This window comes from Barbatula barbatula, assembly GCF_947034865.1.
Source record: "Barbatula barbatula genome assembly, chromosome: 21".
Lineage (NCBI taxonomy): Eukaryota > Metazoa > Chordata > Actinopteri > Cypriniformes > Nemacheilidae > Barbatula > Barbatula barbatula.
Genome location: NC_136784.1, coordinates 8,015,449 through 8,030,188, shown reverse-complemented (window position 1 = coordinate 8,030,188; position 14,740 = coordinate 8,015,449). Strand labels below are relative to the sequence as shown.

Here is a 14,740-nt window from a genome sequence, read left to right as displayed (position 1 = left end):
GTTCCGTTCTCCGTAACACACTGTGTTGTTTTTCCCATTTGGACAACATAAAAATGAATATTCAATCTATACACATCCATAGCTACAATATAAAAGCTGATCAAACATTTATTCAGAATTTATATGACAATTAAAAAAATTGTAAACATGTCTAGATTACCCAAATTGGTATTTATATACATAAACCATTTCAATGACTTTCAAGACTATAAATACCAAATTCCAACACATCAATAACCCTCATTAGATCAGTTTCCAGTCTGCATTGATCAGTCCTATGACACAATTTATTAGGGCGCTATAGGAATTCTTTGGTTTTCAGTAATACCTTTCTGTCTGTTATTACATTTTGCATTGACAAAATACAGGCTAAAGCCCCCTCCTGAGAACGCCTTTATCAACATCATATTTTACAATTCCTCCTGACAACACAGTCATGTAGAAATGTACATTTCTTGTAGGTTTGATATCAATATACTGCAAGTTCTTTTTTCTTGTTCCTTGTAATAAAACTCTTGAGTTTGCAGCCCAGCCCTCCATGTGACTATATCATTGACTTCCCTGACAGCCATCTATTAATAGAGAAAACGAAATCTTGCCTTTCATTCCTGTCACTTTCACACATACCTTGCATACTTTCTTGTTATCTCATTCGACAGTTTTGTGTGCTCCTTTCAAATATAGAAACATTGTCTACCATGTTGTTTTCCTTTCTGTATGAAATCCATTCGCACAGAGTCATACCATTTTCAGTGAAACATGTCCTGGTAGTGTTTGTGTAACGTATGCTAGTTAAAGTGTGTTTGGTGCCTTCTGCGTAGCATATCTCAGCTTCTGCCCAGACATGTTAATTTGCTTAGCAAAGTTAGAATCGGCACATCATATGACATGAATGTTCCAGTAAAAAAAGAAAAGTTTGAGAAAAGTCTCTGGAAGTTCAAACTTTCCTTTGGTCTGATTTCTTTTTCTGTTTTGCAGTAATTGTGTGCGAGTACTGTTTTGAGGTATGCTCGATTCCATAAAAGGGCAATTTAAATTGTCTTTGGGCTCAGATTGGCACAGAGTGAGGAATATTCCTCCTGCTGCAGCGAGAGTCCTCATATTTGAGGTTGTGCTATTTTCGTCGTCTGTTTATGAGTTCCATAGACCATTTTGGGTTCTCGTCGGTTAGAAGATGCTTTTATCTGAAGCAACTTACTTGCTTTTCTGTGTCTTTTCACAGCAATATCAGGCATGTTTTTACTGATGGGACAACTTTACAGGTTTCTGTACAGTTCTTTTAGGAAACATTGGTCCCTTCCTCCATGTTTTGTTATCCCAGGTTATTGCCCATCTGTTGAGAGGTAGAGTGACAGATATGTGAGACAAATATGATCACACCAAGCCATCCCCATAAGCAGTAAAGAGATTCTTCATTTATTACCATCATACATTAACTGAAATAACTTGTTTCAATTAAAAATATAGCTTCAGGTAGCGACTACAGGGTCAAGTCTTGCAGGGAAATACAAAAAAGGGAAATATTTGCGAACATTTCTAATCATGAGTTTTAAAAAGCAAATTTAAAGACAGGTAAAAGCATTAACAACACATTAGACATTAGGTTGGAAACAGATGATTAAATAGCACAGAATATCTAGATATTTAATATAAAAATAATTAATAAGTAGGTTGTTCAACAAACCACAAATTTAATAAATAAAACAGGTATGGGAAATATAAATATGACAGCAAATATAATTGAGCATTATCAGCTACATGAAATGCTTTCATTACAGTTATATATTTAGTCCCATACTCAAATTTACTGAAAATCTTCTATGAGGATATTGTTTGTATCTTGTGTGATTGTTTTTCATGTGATTGTTTGTATCATTCTCATGTGCCTTCTCTAAAAATGTCTAGCCCCAGCAACACACTTTTCGGTTGTGTTAAAGTACCTCGAAGCGACTGTAGACTTTCTTCTCTTTGCGCATGCTTTCTATTCTCTTCAGCAGATTGTCCCTCTCCTGCGGGTTGACCGGAGTGCGTCCAAACCGTTTCTGGCTTTGATACTGAAAGGATGAGTTGGAAACGTCATCTTTGTTGTCTCCTTCGGCTTTCCCAGACTCTTCAGCCTGCTTTGCCAATTCCTGTCTATTCTTCTGACTATTTGCAGAAATTTGCTCAAGAATGACCTTGGTATCGTCCCTGAGGTTGCTGCTGAATATCACATTAGAGGTAGATGACTGATACCGCGATTGTGTTGATTTAGTACTGGGTTTGTTGTTTTCGGATTCTGAAGGTTTCTCTTTGTCCGAGGGCTCCTCTTGTACCTCATGAACTGTTTTCATCGTCTTGTCCTCTGGAGAGCCTGAATTCTTTTTTTCTCCTTTTGGCACTAGGAAACCTTTTAATCTTTGTGTTTGTTTCTTCAGGAAGTCAAGGGCCTTTGTATCTTTGCCATCAGAACCCACAAGGTTTATGGAGGCATTGGATCCCTGACGGGTTAGGATTTCTTTGGACTCTGTGGGTGTTATGCCCGAAGAACTGAAACTGCGAGATTTCTTTAGCTCGCTCTTTTCAGCATCGGTTGCGTCTGTGAAAATCTCCTCACCGCATGAGATCCGACGAGCTTGGGGGGCTTTGAACGGTTTTAAGAACTTGGTTGAGGGAAAAGGCTTATTTGGCTTGGTGGGTTCCTTAGCTGGCTCTTTCTTTGATGCATCAGCCTTGTTTTCTGTCAGAGGTTGACTGTTTGTGTATTTCTTGTCAACACTGAGTTCCAAAGGTTTGGGTTTTGGTGGGATGTCTGGGTGCTTAGCAGTGGGTTCTGGTTGCATTACTACAGGGTCTTGTGTTATTACAGTTGACTCCTGTGAAGTAGTAATGGATACATTTGGAAATTTGGTTGTAGTTACAATATGTGAAATATTAGCGTTGTCCGACTTTGGTCCGACAGCGGGTTCTCGGATTGTTGTACCTAAATCTAATTTTGGGGCTTTTCTCTTTGCTGCCAGGTCTTTAAAGTACTGAAGTCGGCTTGCTGGATCGTTCATGTTTAGATAAGATGTTGGCTGAGTTTTTAAAGGCTCTGTCAGCTGTGTAACTTTGTTTTGGTCCTCAGTTACTGGGATGTCAGGCTTCTCCTTTTCTCTGATGGGCTCCCCTTTGCCAGCATCTTTGAGTGCCGTTAGATCTCCTGTCGATGAATTTTTGCTATCTTTCTCATCTGTTCTTTTATGCTTACTCCAGTCATAAGGCTCTCTTGAAAGCGATTTTCTCTTCTCCAGAATCTCTGCCACAATGGATGAGTACCTAACAGGCTCGTTCTCCTCTTTCTCCTCTTGTAACTCCCCACCAGATTTAATCTGAGAGGAGCTGTGTTGCTCCAATTTAGAGGAACTAAAGATTAAAGACGAGCGTAATCTTGAGCTCCTCTGCAGCATTGGGTTTATTCGAGTTCGGAATGACTCATGCTTTGTAATGCTGATCTCTCTAGGTTCTCGAACCTCCACCTCTTTGTCATTGTCTGTCGATGATGCTAGTGACGTTGCTGAACTGGCTGGCTTCAATAAACTTTCAGTTCCTGTAGGACCCAGATCATAGTTTATATCTTTAACTAGACTCCTGTCTGGTATGATGGGTTTTCCATAGCGTGGCCGGAAGTCAAGGTTAGGCTTAGTTTGGATATTCGAAGGTTCTCTTGTGTTCAAAGATGAGGCGGGTGCCTCTGAATAATGTGGTCTGGTGTCGGGTTGTTGCTGTTGCTCATCAAAAGCATCTGGACCCATTGGCTGATTAAGGCCCTCCTCTCCAGCATCTTCAAAGGTGTTGAGAAAAGAGTTGATTCTCCAGCTACGTAAGCCTTGCCTCACACTCGGGTCCTGTGACTGTGGTCCCTGCTCTACGGTGGTGAACATTTGCTTTTGGTCCGGAGGATTAGGCTGAGTTGGCGAATTCTGACAGGCATAAGCGTGGCCCGCAGCAGGCCTCTTGTGGCTTTGCGGGTCGTAGCGCCCCCCTGCATTGTATTGTTTTGCAGAATCACCATGGAGGTCTTCAGAGGATAAAACATTAATATTTCCTGGTGCTTCAAGTTCAGGGGGATATGCAGAATCAGAGTATTGATCTGTCTGTTGCATTCCATATGCAATGCGGTCATAGCGCCCATGCTCGAAATCAGTTCCTACACCCTCACCCTGTCCCTGATAGTAATGCTGCTCTCTCTGGTACTGTGATTCACTCTCCTCCAAGTTGTTCATTACCCGATGTTTCATGAACTGACGTGACGCGGTGTAGGTCTCCCGGGTGCCCTCGGCATAGCTGTGCCTCTTGAAGGCGTTCATTTCCAGTTGCCTGGAAGCGAACATCGATCGTCCTTGATCCAAGAATGACTGTTGCATCTTTAACTGCTGCGATGAATAGTTTGTGACTTGCATAGCACCTGCGCCTGGATCAAGCGTGTGGCGGAAGGGGTCATCCCTCCGAAATGGGAGTACAGAGTCAACACGATCCCCAAAAGGGTAAGCAGAAAGTTCTTTTTGTCGTAGAAATCCTTTGGGGTTCCTTAGTGACTGAGTCCTATTTAAACCAAACTGGTTTCCATAGTAATTGCTTGTGTTGTCCTGTGGCATGGGTACAAGAGCATTTTCGACAACGAGAGGCTGAGACTGCGCAAACAAGACGCGGAACTCCTCGTCAAAAGCAGCAACTAGTTCTCCAAGGAACAAATGGGCAATGCAGCGGTGGATCTTCTCAAAAGACCACATGAAGCTAAAAAAAGAGAAAAAAATGTGCCATTTATAACGAAGCAAACATTTTTTTATAAAATTAAATATTTTGTTTTACTTCAAATCATGTCAATGAGCCCACCTATAGTTTCCACTGAGCACCGCTCTGCAGTCTGTCAGAAGAAACCGGTCCATCACCTGACCTTTAAATGACTTTCCTGTGCGGCAGAAATAAGTGACGCCCGCCACTGTCCGTACCCGTATCATCTGTAACCATTGACATCACAATAAACGGCAATATAAGCATTTTGTAATATAAGATTAATATAATTTAAGAGATTCAAACTATTACATTATACATTGTGACACTTTTATAAATTGCTTTAAATTACAGGTAGATTTAACTATTTAAGCATTTTAACATAAACATTTTGCTTTGATGCAAGTTGATCTTACATGGATCATCTCCAGGTTAACTTTGCAGCTCGTAACCATAGCAACGAAATGATGGGCATTGTGTTCATCCAGCAGAATATAGACAGGCACATGACGTGCTGCAGCATCCAGAAGATCAGCAAATATATCAACATCTGTGAAAATATCCATCACCACTGCAATTACCTGATGGAAAGAGAAAGTAATAATTAAAATGGAACTAAGGAATCACATCTAACTGTGCATCAGGGTATTTGAAGAGTTGCAAGTCATAGCAGTCTCCCAACCAACCAGCTCAGTGTGTCTCAAGTATGAGAGTGGACTATGCAGTTATGGGGTAAACTTTACACGCGCCTTGGGATTTTTTTGCAAGGTGCAACTCCAATATTCATGTCATTTGAATTATGTTTTTGAGAAGGACATGTTTAGTATTTTGAGCTTAAATAACTCACTGAAATATTGTGGCTTACTTTTATGGTGAATGTATGTACAGCTTTGCAATCTTATTCCCATATATTCCCATATAGATGGTTTCATCAGACACACGTGCCTGACCCAAAGTTATCTTGCTGTATGTGTTTGGTTATAAAATACAGTAACTATGTATTCTACAGTTAATTCTCTATTCTCTATTAATATGAATTTCTATCAATATGTTTTTGTATATTAATTCTATTCAATTAAATCTACTCAAGAGATATTGATTCTTTGCGGAGGTCTACTGGAAATATATTTTGGGCCACATTACATTTGTTTAACTTTTTGCCTCTGAAACCGTCTATAAAAGTATAAAACTACTAATATGACAGCTTTGTAATATAAAAATATTTGTTATATAAAAGAATGTGTCTGTGACGTTTCAGCTCAAAATACACCACAGCTCTGGCACATTGCTCTTATAAATGAAAGTTGACATGACAGATGCATCATATCTATAAAATCTGAAAACATGCTCTCTATGAGTGAATGCACAAACACGTTATGTTCAAGAGGACTGTTGGGGTTTATTGGGGAAAAAATGAATCTGTGGATTTTTACCCCTCTAGGGTGGTTCGGTACACACACTCCTGACACACAGATATGTTCAAACAACATTTAAAATAGCATTTTCTGGATAGGGTGGGCTATAATATGTCTGCCCCATTAGATGACAGCTGTTCTCAGAACTAACATATGACTCAACCCTTTCTTTCAGGTGAGTGTAGAAAAAATCTATAAAGTACTGTCTTCGTGTAAAACTTGAAACTAGCAAAAAACAAGTGTGCCTATAACACTGTGTTTACACCGGATGGGGCACGATGCGACAAAAGAAAAGAAAACGCATTAGAACCCATTATAATTTTACAAAATTCCACACTGGAAGCGACACAACCATCCCATTAGAACAAGCTGTGTGTCCGGTGTAGACACGGGTGTAAGTCTATTATGTGCAAAACTTTGTTTTTTAATCCAGTCTGACTTTATTTACAGTAAACATTTCAAAGCACTTACCTGATGAGCATTTTTGATGAGTTGGCGGGCCTGTTCCTTAATGCTGAGCGTTTCAGGAACCGAGGGGTTTACCAACGTTGTGACCTCTGTGGGACCCATAAAGCTGTGTTGCGGCAGAGGCCACCCGAGCTCCAGTCCTGGTGCATCCAAATCAGAGTGCATCGGCCAGTAGGTGTCAGAAGATTCATCCTGATCTATTTCCCCATAAGGCAATTCTGGTAGATTTCCAGTGCTTTGTGGTGTCTGTACAGTTCTTTTAATATATTCAATCTCAGACCTTGATAAGAAGTCATTTACATTAGCTTTTTGTAAGAAGTTGTAATAGCCCTCAACGTCTTCCTCCACCAGTGCATCGATGGCGATGCGATACTCTTCCCGGTAATGTGGACGCAGGTAGTTGGGATCCATTGGATTGTCCCCCAGAGAAGAACTCTGGGAGCGACGGGCCATGATGGAACAGGGAAACAACCTGAGAAATGGAACATTTAGAATAAGTGTAAGGAATGGAATAGTTAAACAATTTGACAGTCAGATTTTTTTTCATTATGAATTCTTGCACAAGGTTTTAGTTAAGACAGGTTTGTGTAAGAAATTATATTATTAAAAGGTCTGCAATGTAATTTTAGTTCAGATTAGCAATATAATAATTATAATATATATAATAATATTTTATAAAATATGTGAACAGGAAGACAACAAAAATTGCACACTAATCTAAAACGTTTCTCACATTTGTATAGTATCTCCACAAACAATTCACACTGTTGAATCACAAATCATGCAAGAGAGGTTTCACGCGTCAAAGTCTGCTTTATTGATAATAACTATAGACTGTGTGCATTTCAAAAGCTTAACCTCTTGTGGTTTATCTTGTTGTGGTTTTTGCCCGATAATCGTTTTGACTCTGTTTACATAGAGCTCTTGTTTTTCTGTGATCTAGACAATGACCCCTAAGCAAGGTCAGAGCACATTTTGACATATGAAGGTTGTAGGCACTTGTGTGTGTGTGTACATTTGTTTGTATTTTAGACATCGCCATAGAAACTGTGTCAGCCAGTTGGCGAGTGACTCATTGCGGGCAAGAGGGGAAGCGAAGAGAAAATTGAAGAAACATGTGACGGAATGAAAGAGGGGAGTGTTCTGCTGTTGTTCTTGTGAAAGAGACTCACCGAGTTAACTATGCAAGTTCGAAATGAGACTTTGAGCAGATCGTAAATTAACGTTACAGCTGATTCATGGTATGCTGATTGTTCATAGCTGATTCATGGTACATTGTGATAGTAAACTTGCCGGCTGTACAGGAAAACGATGAAGATTCTCAAAGTTTTGTAAAACGATAACTTTTTCGGGCCTAAAATGCAACATTAGATCTATGCTGTTGTGAAAAGTCTTCATTATTATCATAACTCAATTTCCCCAACTAATCAGCAAATAAAGCTGTCGGCATGTTGCTTTATGTGGGTTGACACCCAGACCAGTAAATCATGTTGGAGCAGATTCAACCAAGTTTACCAGAAATTGCTTTGCTTTACATGTCTCTGTTGATTAAGACTGAACTCATGGTTAGTAAAATCTGAGAAATGGTTAAAGTAAATCAGAAGCAATCTTACATGCTTATAAACAGTGGTGTGTGCAAATGATCTAGTAGTTGTGTTCTCCCTATGCATCAACTACATGACTAGTAAAAACGCTATTCAAACCTTTGCCAACTAATTTACATTGTATATCATAGACATCTGTAATATTCAATGCACCACCCGATACATTGCTAACATTGAGGTGGTGAGAGATCCAATGTCTTTAGGTCTTTTGTTTCTTAACTGGGTCTTGCATCCTACCAAAAAGTGCATGTTTTCTCCCTAGCAGGCACTTCTAATTGTCATCTCAAGACATGTCGAAGTCATTTTTTTGTGATTTGATTTTTACAAACATATCCTTTGCTAGTAAACATTATAAAACGTATGCGCGTTTCCATTAATGCTAGGTGAGGGAACACTTGAGTCATATGAAAATGCTTCATAGCTGAGGGCCTGCACGGACTGTACTCTTACACAGGTGATACACATTGCAGTTATGTGTTTACACACATACTCGTGCAGACAAGCTCTCATGTACAACATCATTAATCTCGAGACCGAACAGGAAATTCTCTAGGTTGAAGATGCTTTGCATTCTTGGGATATCACAAAAATGGGTGGTATAACTGATATGTGACAGGTATGTTTCAATGTGGTTAGTGTCTATGACAAGATGCAATACCTTAATGTGTTACTTAAGTATTTTCATACACGTTGTATGTTATTGGATGAGCAATGCTCATAATCATTATTTACAGTAAGTAATCAGAATGCAAATTGTCATGATTACCTTTGTCTTTTACTTTGCAAGAACTGTGATCTATTATGTTTAAGTTTAGATGGCGGTTATATACTTTTACAAAGTACCTCATTTTGAAAGGTTGGTTACGTTATATGTATTTAAGATCTGTCCTTTGACAGTAACTATTTTATACTTGGGTATAAAAAAAGAACGTATAAAACATTTCCTTAAAGAGTCTGACATCAGCACAATGTAATATCTGAACGTTTCAGTGGTACCTAGTGTGTTTTTCTCAAGTCATGTCCACATGAATTGGCTCCTGTCTCTTTATCAAGATTGGTCCACCTTAAGCCAATTGGCACATTTCAGGGATCTTCATCTCAGGCCTACGTGGAGGCAATATTAGACATCTTTCCCAAATAATTTCTAACGTAAACATCTCCAAGAATTATTTTGTGTTCCCCTATAAGTTCATTTGTATTCAGTGCCTCTTAACCCATACCAAACACAAGGCATTGTGAATAACATATTCGGCAACTTCTGAAAATTATAAAAGGATCAAAACATTAATAACAACTTGTTTTAAGTAATAGCAGGATATAGTCAGTCACCAACCATAATTACACATTAAGTAATATCTGAAAAAAAGTCGTATGACTGATTTTATTATGGAACACTAAAGAAGATATTTTGAGAAACGTCATAGTAGTTATGTGTCCACAAAATGGGGCCGATGTTGCTTGGTAACCAATGTTCTTCAAAATATCTTGTGTGTCATACAGGTGCGAAATGACATGATGCTAAGTACAGTTTAAGATGAAAGACTTGTTATTTGTGGGTAGAAAAATGATGAAAGAAAGTCTATAGCACCCAGTTCAGTCCACGGCATAGTTACCTGGACCTCACCCAACAAGAATCAGTGCAAACAAGTACAGAAAAACTGACTGCTGCTAATTTAATATCCTAAGTTGTGCAATGCCTTAAGACCAATGGACTAGTCACTCCTAGAAGTCAGAATACAATATGATGAACGTATATCAATATCCCGAACCAATCCCTAACCAAAGTCCTAGCTGATAAAGGAACACCATAACATTTCAAAGATCAAACGAAACCGTATACTAACAATAAGGATAGTAAAAAATACAAGAATACATTGAACAGTGCATAAGTCATTTATAAACACTTATTAACATAGTCATCATCACGTTGCAAACCAGTTGTCAAAGCTACTGTATGTTCCATCCTCCCCAAATTACTGTTCAATTAAAATGACTTATAGCCTAATACTTCATGTAAATCTAGAATGCACGAGTAATTCAGAGATTGTTGACTTTGCCGTTTCAAATCGTTATAAACATGCCATACAAAGGACGTTGAACAGTCATTCAGAAGTTCAAAGCGATCAAATGTAGCTCGTGGAGAAACAGTAGCCTACTGTTAGCGAGTTTCTACAGGTCTGCGCTGTCAACCATCAACTTTTTCATGCGCTCGTTTTTGTATAGGAAGTGAAGACTTTTGGTGTTCTTACCTTCAGCGTGGAAACAACGGTGGGGTTACTAGCAGTCGTCGGTCAAGAAACTTTATTCCGTCCTTAAAAAGTAGACTGCATTCACCCCTTGTTCAGCGAACGCATCCGCGGTGCATTCCTGATGTCGGTGGAACCCCACCCAAATGCTATTCAGCTTCAAGGCGAAAACCAGCCCTGGCGAAACCTGTTCGCGTTCGGCCGAGTCCTGCCCGCCCGTGCGTCTAGCGCAGTTAAGATAACACAGCGCTCGGTTCACGAACGGCACAGCCCTTTGAATTTCTGTCGTGTAACTCCTCCCAATCATCCCAGGCGTCACTGCTCACCTTCATGAAAAATGTCTATAAAACAATTCGAAACTATAAAGTTATAATGCCGACTATGAGGTGGAAAAGCAGCAACAGGCGTTAACAGCATGCTTTGGGGCAGGAGTGCGCATTTGCATAAACGACACGCCGGGGCGCGTACAAATTCATTCTGTGTAGTTTCAGAAAAGCACTCCATGTCCCATATCTCCCTTCTCTTCCTCTTTCCAAAGCGAAGAGACAGATGGTGGATTGTTCAAAGGACAAAGACACACCCATGTCGTTGGGTTTTTGTATAGTATGTGCTAAGGATAGCAAAAGCAACGAAAAATACCTATTATGCATTTATATTTAATATTTTATTGCGGGGAAATAACGTGACTGTGAGGGCCACATCGAAACATGTTGCGGTGCACATGCGTTTTAATTTATAAAAATGTATAGTTTATGTAAATATTTAACTTTCTTACTTATAGTTCATATATTTTAGATACATTTCTTTTCCAAGAATTAAAACAAGTGGTTGTGCAAGTCCTTTTTTATTCAAGCAATCCAAAAGTAGCCCATTTGAAAGCAGGTAATTTTCTTATTTATTTTACTATTTTTACATCTAAGTGCGCAAAGGCACATGCATGGTGCATATGCATGTGGGTGGAGTAATACTGTAGACATTTGCCCCACCCTCAAAAGGAAACTTCAAAAGCAGCCAACTCTTTCACCCTTAACCAGCATGGAAAACTTTTCTTAATAATCACACTTTTTCCACTATAAAATAGCAGATTTGTAAGAGAGGACTTTGGTTTTTACTTAATGATTTTCTGTGTTTCATTCGAAATATTTTTAGGCCTTTGTATGATTGTGTGCATATATACGCTATATTTAACTTATCTTAGCAATCACCAAGGTAAGGGCGGGTGTGAGAATGGGTGCAGCCTTGTAAAGAATGTGCCAGCACAACTGAGAGACACTGACCACACCCATGACACACTCGTTCCTTGTACGCACATACATGCCAGCATTCCTACTTTTTCTGCTGTGTACACAGGCTCAAGACTTTGCACACATGAGGTCACTCAAATCTCATAATATACAGCAAATATGTATTTTTATGCGAACATTTACCACATACATTGTCCCTTATTTACACAAGACCACTTTCATTGAAATGTATTGACTCGTATAAGTACTCTTTTTTTACTTTCAGGTGTCTATAGTACACACTGCTTCTTGTGTTTGTAAACATGGGCCTGTAAACAATTCGATCAACAATTTTCTACGTGCTATATCTATTTACAAAAAATATTTTTTTGTGTAAAAACAGGCTAAATTTTTTGAACAGTCATCCTAGTCATCATATTTTTTTCAGCTTTAGGGCATTGTAGTATAAGACAAAGTTCTGTCTCACAACATATTGCCTCCCAGCTAAAAGATTTCATTGTGACTGTGCAAGCTGAAATGTTATGAAATAACTTGAGATTACTTTTCTACAAACCCTTCTTTGTTTTACATAAAAACAAGAAATAGCATGTTAAAGTCACCTGTATATGTATGTGCTCATTGATTAGTGAACTTTAAGACAGCACCCTGTTTTCGTAACAGGACGTCCTTTTCGATGTTTGGCAGGCTCCTCTGCGTGGTCCCACCCACAATTCTCCTCCCCTTCTGTAATATCACACCTGTGTATCATGTGACACAGGATAGATCTTTCCTCCCTTCCATTTGAAAACACACAGATACATACTAACAAGCTTCCTTTGTCCCTAAGGTAGTTACACTCAGTGTGCATGCTTTCGTTATAGGTCATCTTTAGGTTTTTAGTTACTTATAAGTGCATATGGCCGAAACAATGTTATGATCATGTTGCATTTGACGTAATTTACATAATTTGCCAGCTTGGAAATACACTTGTTTTTATCTTTGTCATGGCCGTTTATAATAAGTCATTTTTTTCCGTCCATGTGTCATGCATTTGTAGTGTTTGTTTATTGTCTGTGTGTGATGACACATTTCTGTCACACCAGTAATAAGTTGTTATGTGATGTGAGATATTTTCTTCTGCTGAGACTTGAAAAGTTGCATATTTGTACATTAAATGTAAATCCCCTAAAGCTATTGAGACGATAACACTTTGTGCATCAACTCAATGAATTATGTAAAGGTCTTATTTAATTTCACACCTGTAAATCTGGTACATGTTCACCACCCAACCCATGCACAAAGATAAATGACACACCAATCTGTAATCCAGAGTCATATAGTCATATTATTATCCTGCATAATGAAACTGTTTAGTTGGGGCAGGATTTACTATGATGTAATTATGTATGTGAATAATTAGTTTACAAGTCTTAGAATTCATCATGTATGATGTCATTGTTTTATACATCTGATCTGTTTTCACACAGATAAAGAAAATGTAAGGTATTTTTTTCACACATTCATAACACATTAAATGTTCCCTCTTTTAAAATAGACAACTTGTACATAGACTTATATTTTGTCTGGACTCTTTCATCAGGGGTTTAGTTAAATATAAACAGATGATTCAATATATTGGTAATAAACACAAGTTTTGACTAAAAATGTTACATCCATAACATTGTAAATGACCATATTTGGACAGCTGGTGTGATTTATGATTTATACAAATAATCTAATTCTTAAGGTATTATAGGTGTGATACACACACAATATACTGACAATCATTTGAGTGACTTGGAAATGCTACCAATTTTCTATTTTATGTTTTAACAGTTAAAGACAGTGGTATTACAATTCACTGTGTTACTTGCAACTTGTCAGGAGTTAAATCTAAAAAATCTAAATCCAGTGTAGAACCCTACACAATGTAAATAAAAATGTTTTGTGAAAGATTTAGAAAACAGAAAAATGGTGACAGGTGGTGAACTCTTTCAGTGTAGTCATAAGGAGTGCATTAGTACATTTACATTTAGTCGTTTAGCAGACGCTTTTATTCAAAGCGACTTACGAAGAGTTCAGGGAGCACTAAGTGATATGTCATACAGGAGCGATAATTCAATAGGTGCTAATACAAAGTTGCTAGTTTCAACAAAAGATAGACATGGTTTCTCTAGACCTGTAGAGAGAAAGAGAGAGGGTTAGTGTACATTATTTTTTTAAATAATGTCTGTCAAGTATTCAAAGAAGATGGGTTTTAAGTAGTTTTTTGAAGGTTGTAAGAGATGTAAACCGAGTTAGGAAGGATGGAGTTGTGAAGTAGAATGAGCACATGCCCATCTTGACTCCTGAAACTTTGGACTTTTGTTAGTATTTCTAATTGTATAACTAAACAAACCTTTTTACATTGATGACACTCTTGATTTCCATAATCTCACAGTTTAAGTAAAATACATCTGTGTATGCTATATAAAGTTTCTGTCGGTGTAAAAATTAGCTATAGGTCAAACAGTGGACTAAAGCAGGGTTGACTGGTTATTAAAGCTGCTGTAACATGTATTCTAATGCCACATATTGCTACCTGACAGATGAATCACACCTCGTGCTGACATCCCTATATGTCAAAAAATATTTTACCAATCAGATAGGACCATAGAAACATCTAGTGTAGTGAAGTGTTTCATCTAAGATCAATGGTTTAATAAGTTTCATCGCTCAGATACACTCTCCTGCTAATGGACTAAGTTGCTTATCTCAAACTCTGTTCCTTTGGAACTCTATGTAAACATCCTTGTCACACTATAACAACTGACCACAGGCATTTCTCACAGCACTGAGCTGCATGGCCAGCGTGACAGCATTTTGGCTGTAAGTGGTACAACTGATCAATGCATTTGAGAAACAATGGTGGAATACACCAATGGCTCAGGAGCTGTTTTGGTGTTAGATAAACTGAGATTGCTGCAGGTCTGTCTAAAAACCAATCCTGATTTGACCCCTGGCCTTGATGATGTTGTATCATTCCTTCAAAC

At 38.3% G+C, this 14,740-nt stretch overlaps 1 protein-coding gene across 1 annotated transcript; it reads right to left on the bottom strand.

The window, feature by feature from the left end:
• Positions 1 to 94: 94 nt before the first annotated feature.
• fam83hb (family with sequence similarity 83 member Hb) lies at positions 95 to 11,024 on the bottom strand. The gene is made up of 6 exons (XM_079485182.1): positions 10,489 to 11,024; positions 6,639 to 7,107; positions 5,169 to 5,333; positions 4,855 to 4,979; positions 1,941 to 4,755; positions 95 to 1,333 (listed from the first exon to the last, which is right to left on the bottom strand). Exons 2-6 carry the CDS (start codon positions 7,086 to 7,088, stop codon positions 1,313 to 1,315), a joined length of 3,576 nt encoding a protein of 1,191 aa, XP_079341308.1. The 5' UTR covers positions 7,089 to 7,107; positions 10,489 to 11,024; the 3' UTR covers positions 95 to 1,312.
• Positions 11,025 to 14,740: the final 3,716 nt, after the last annotated feature.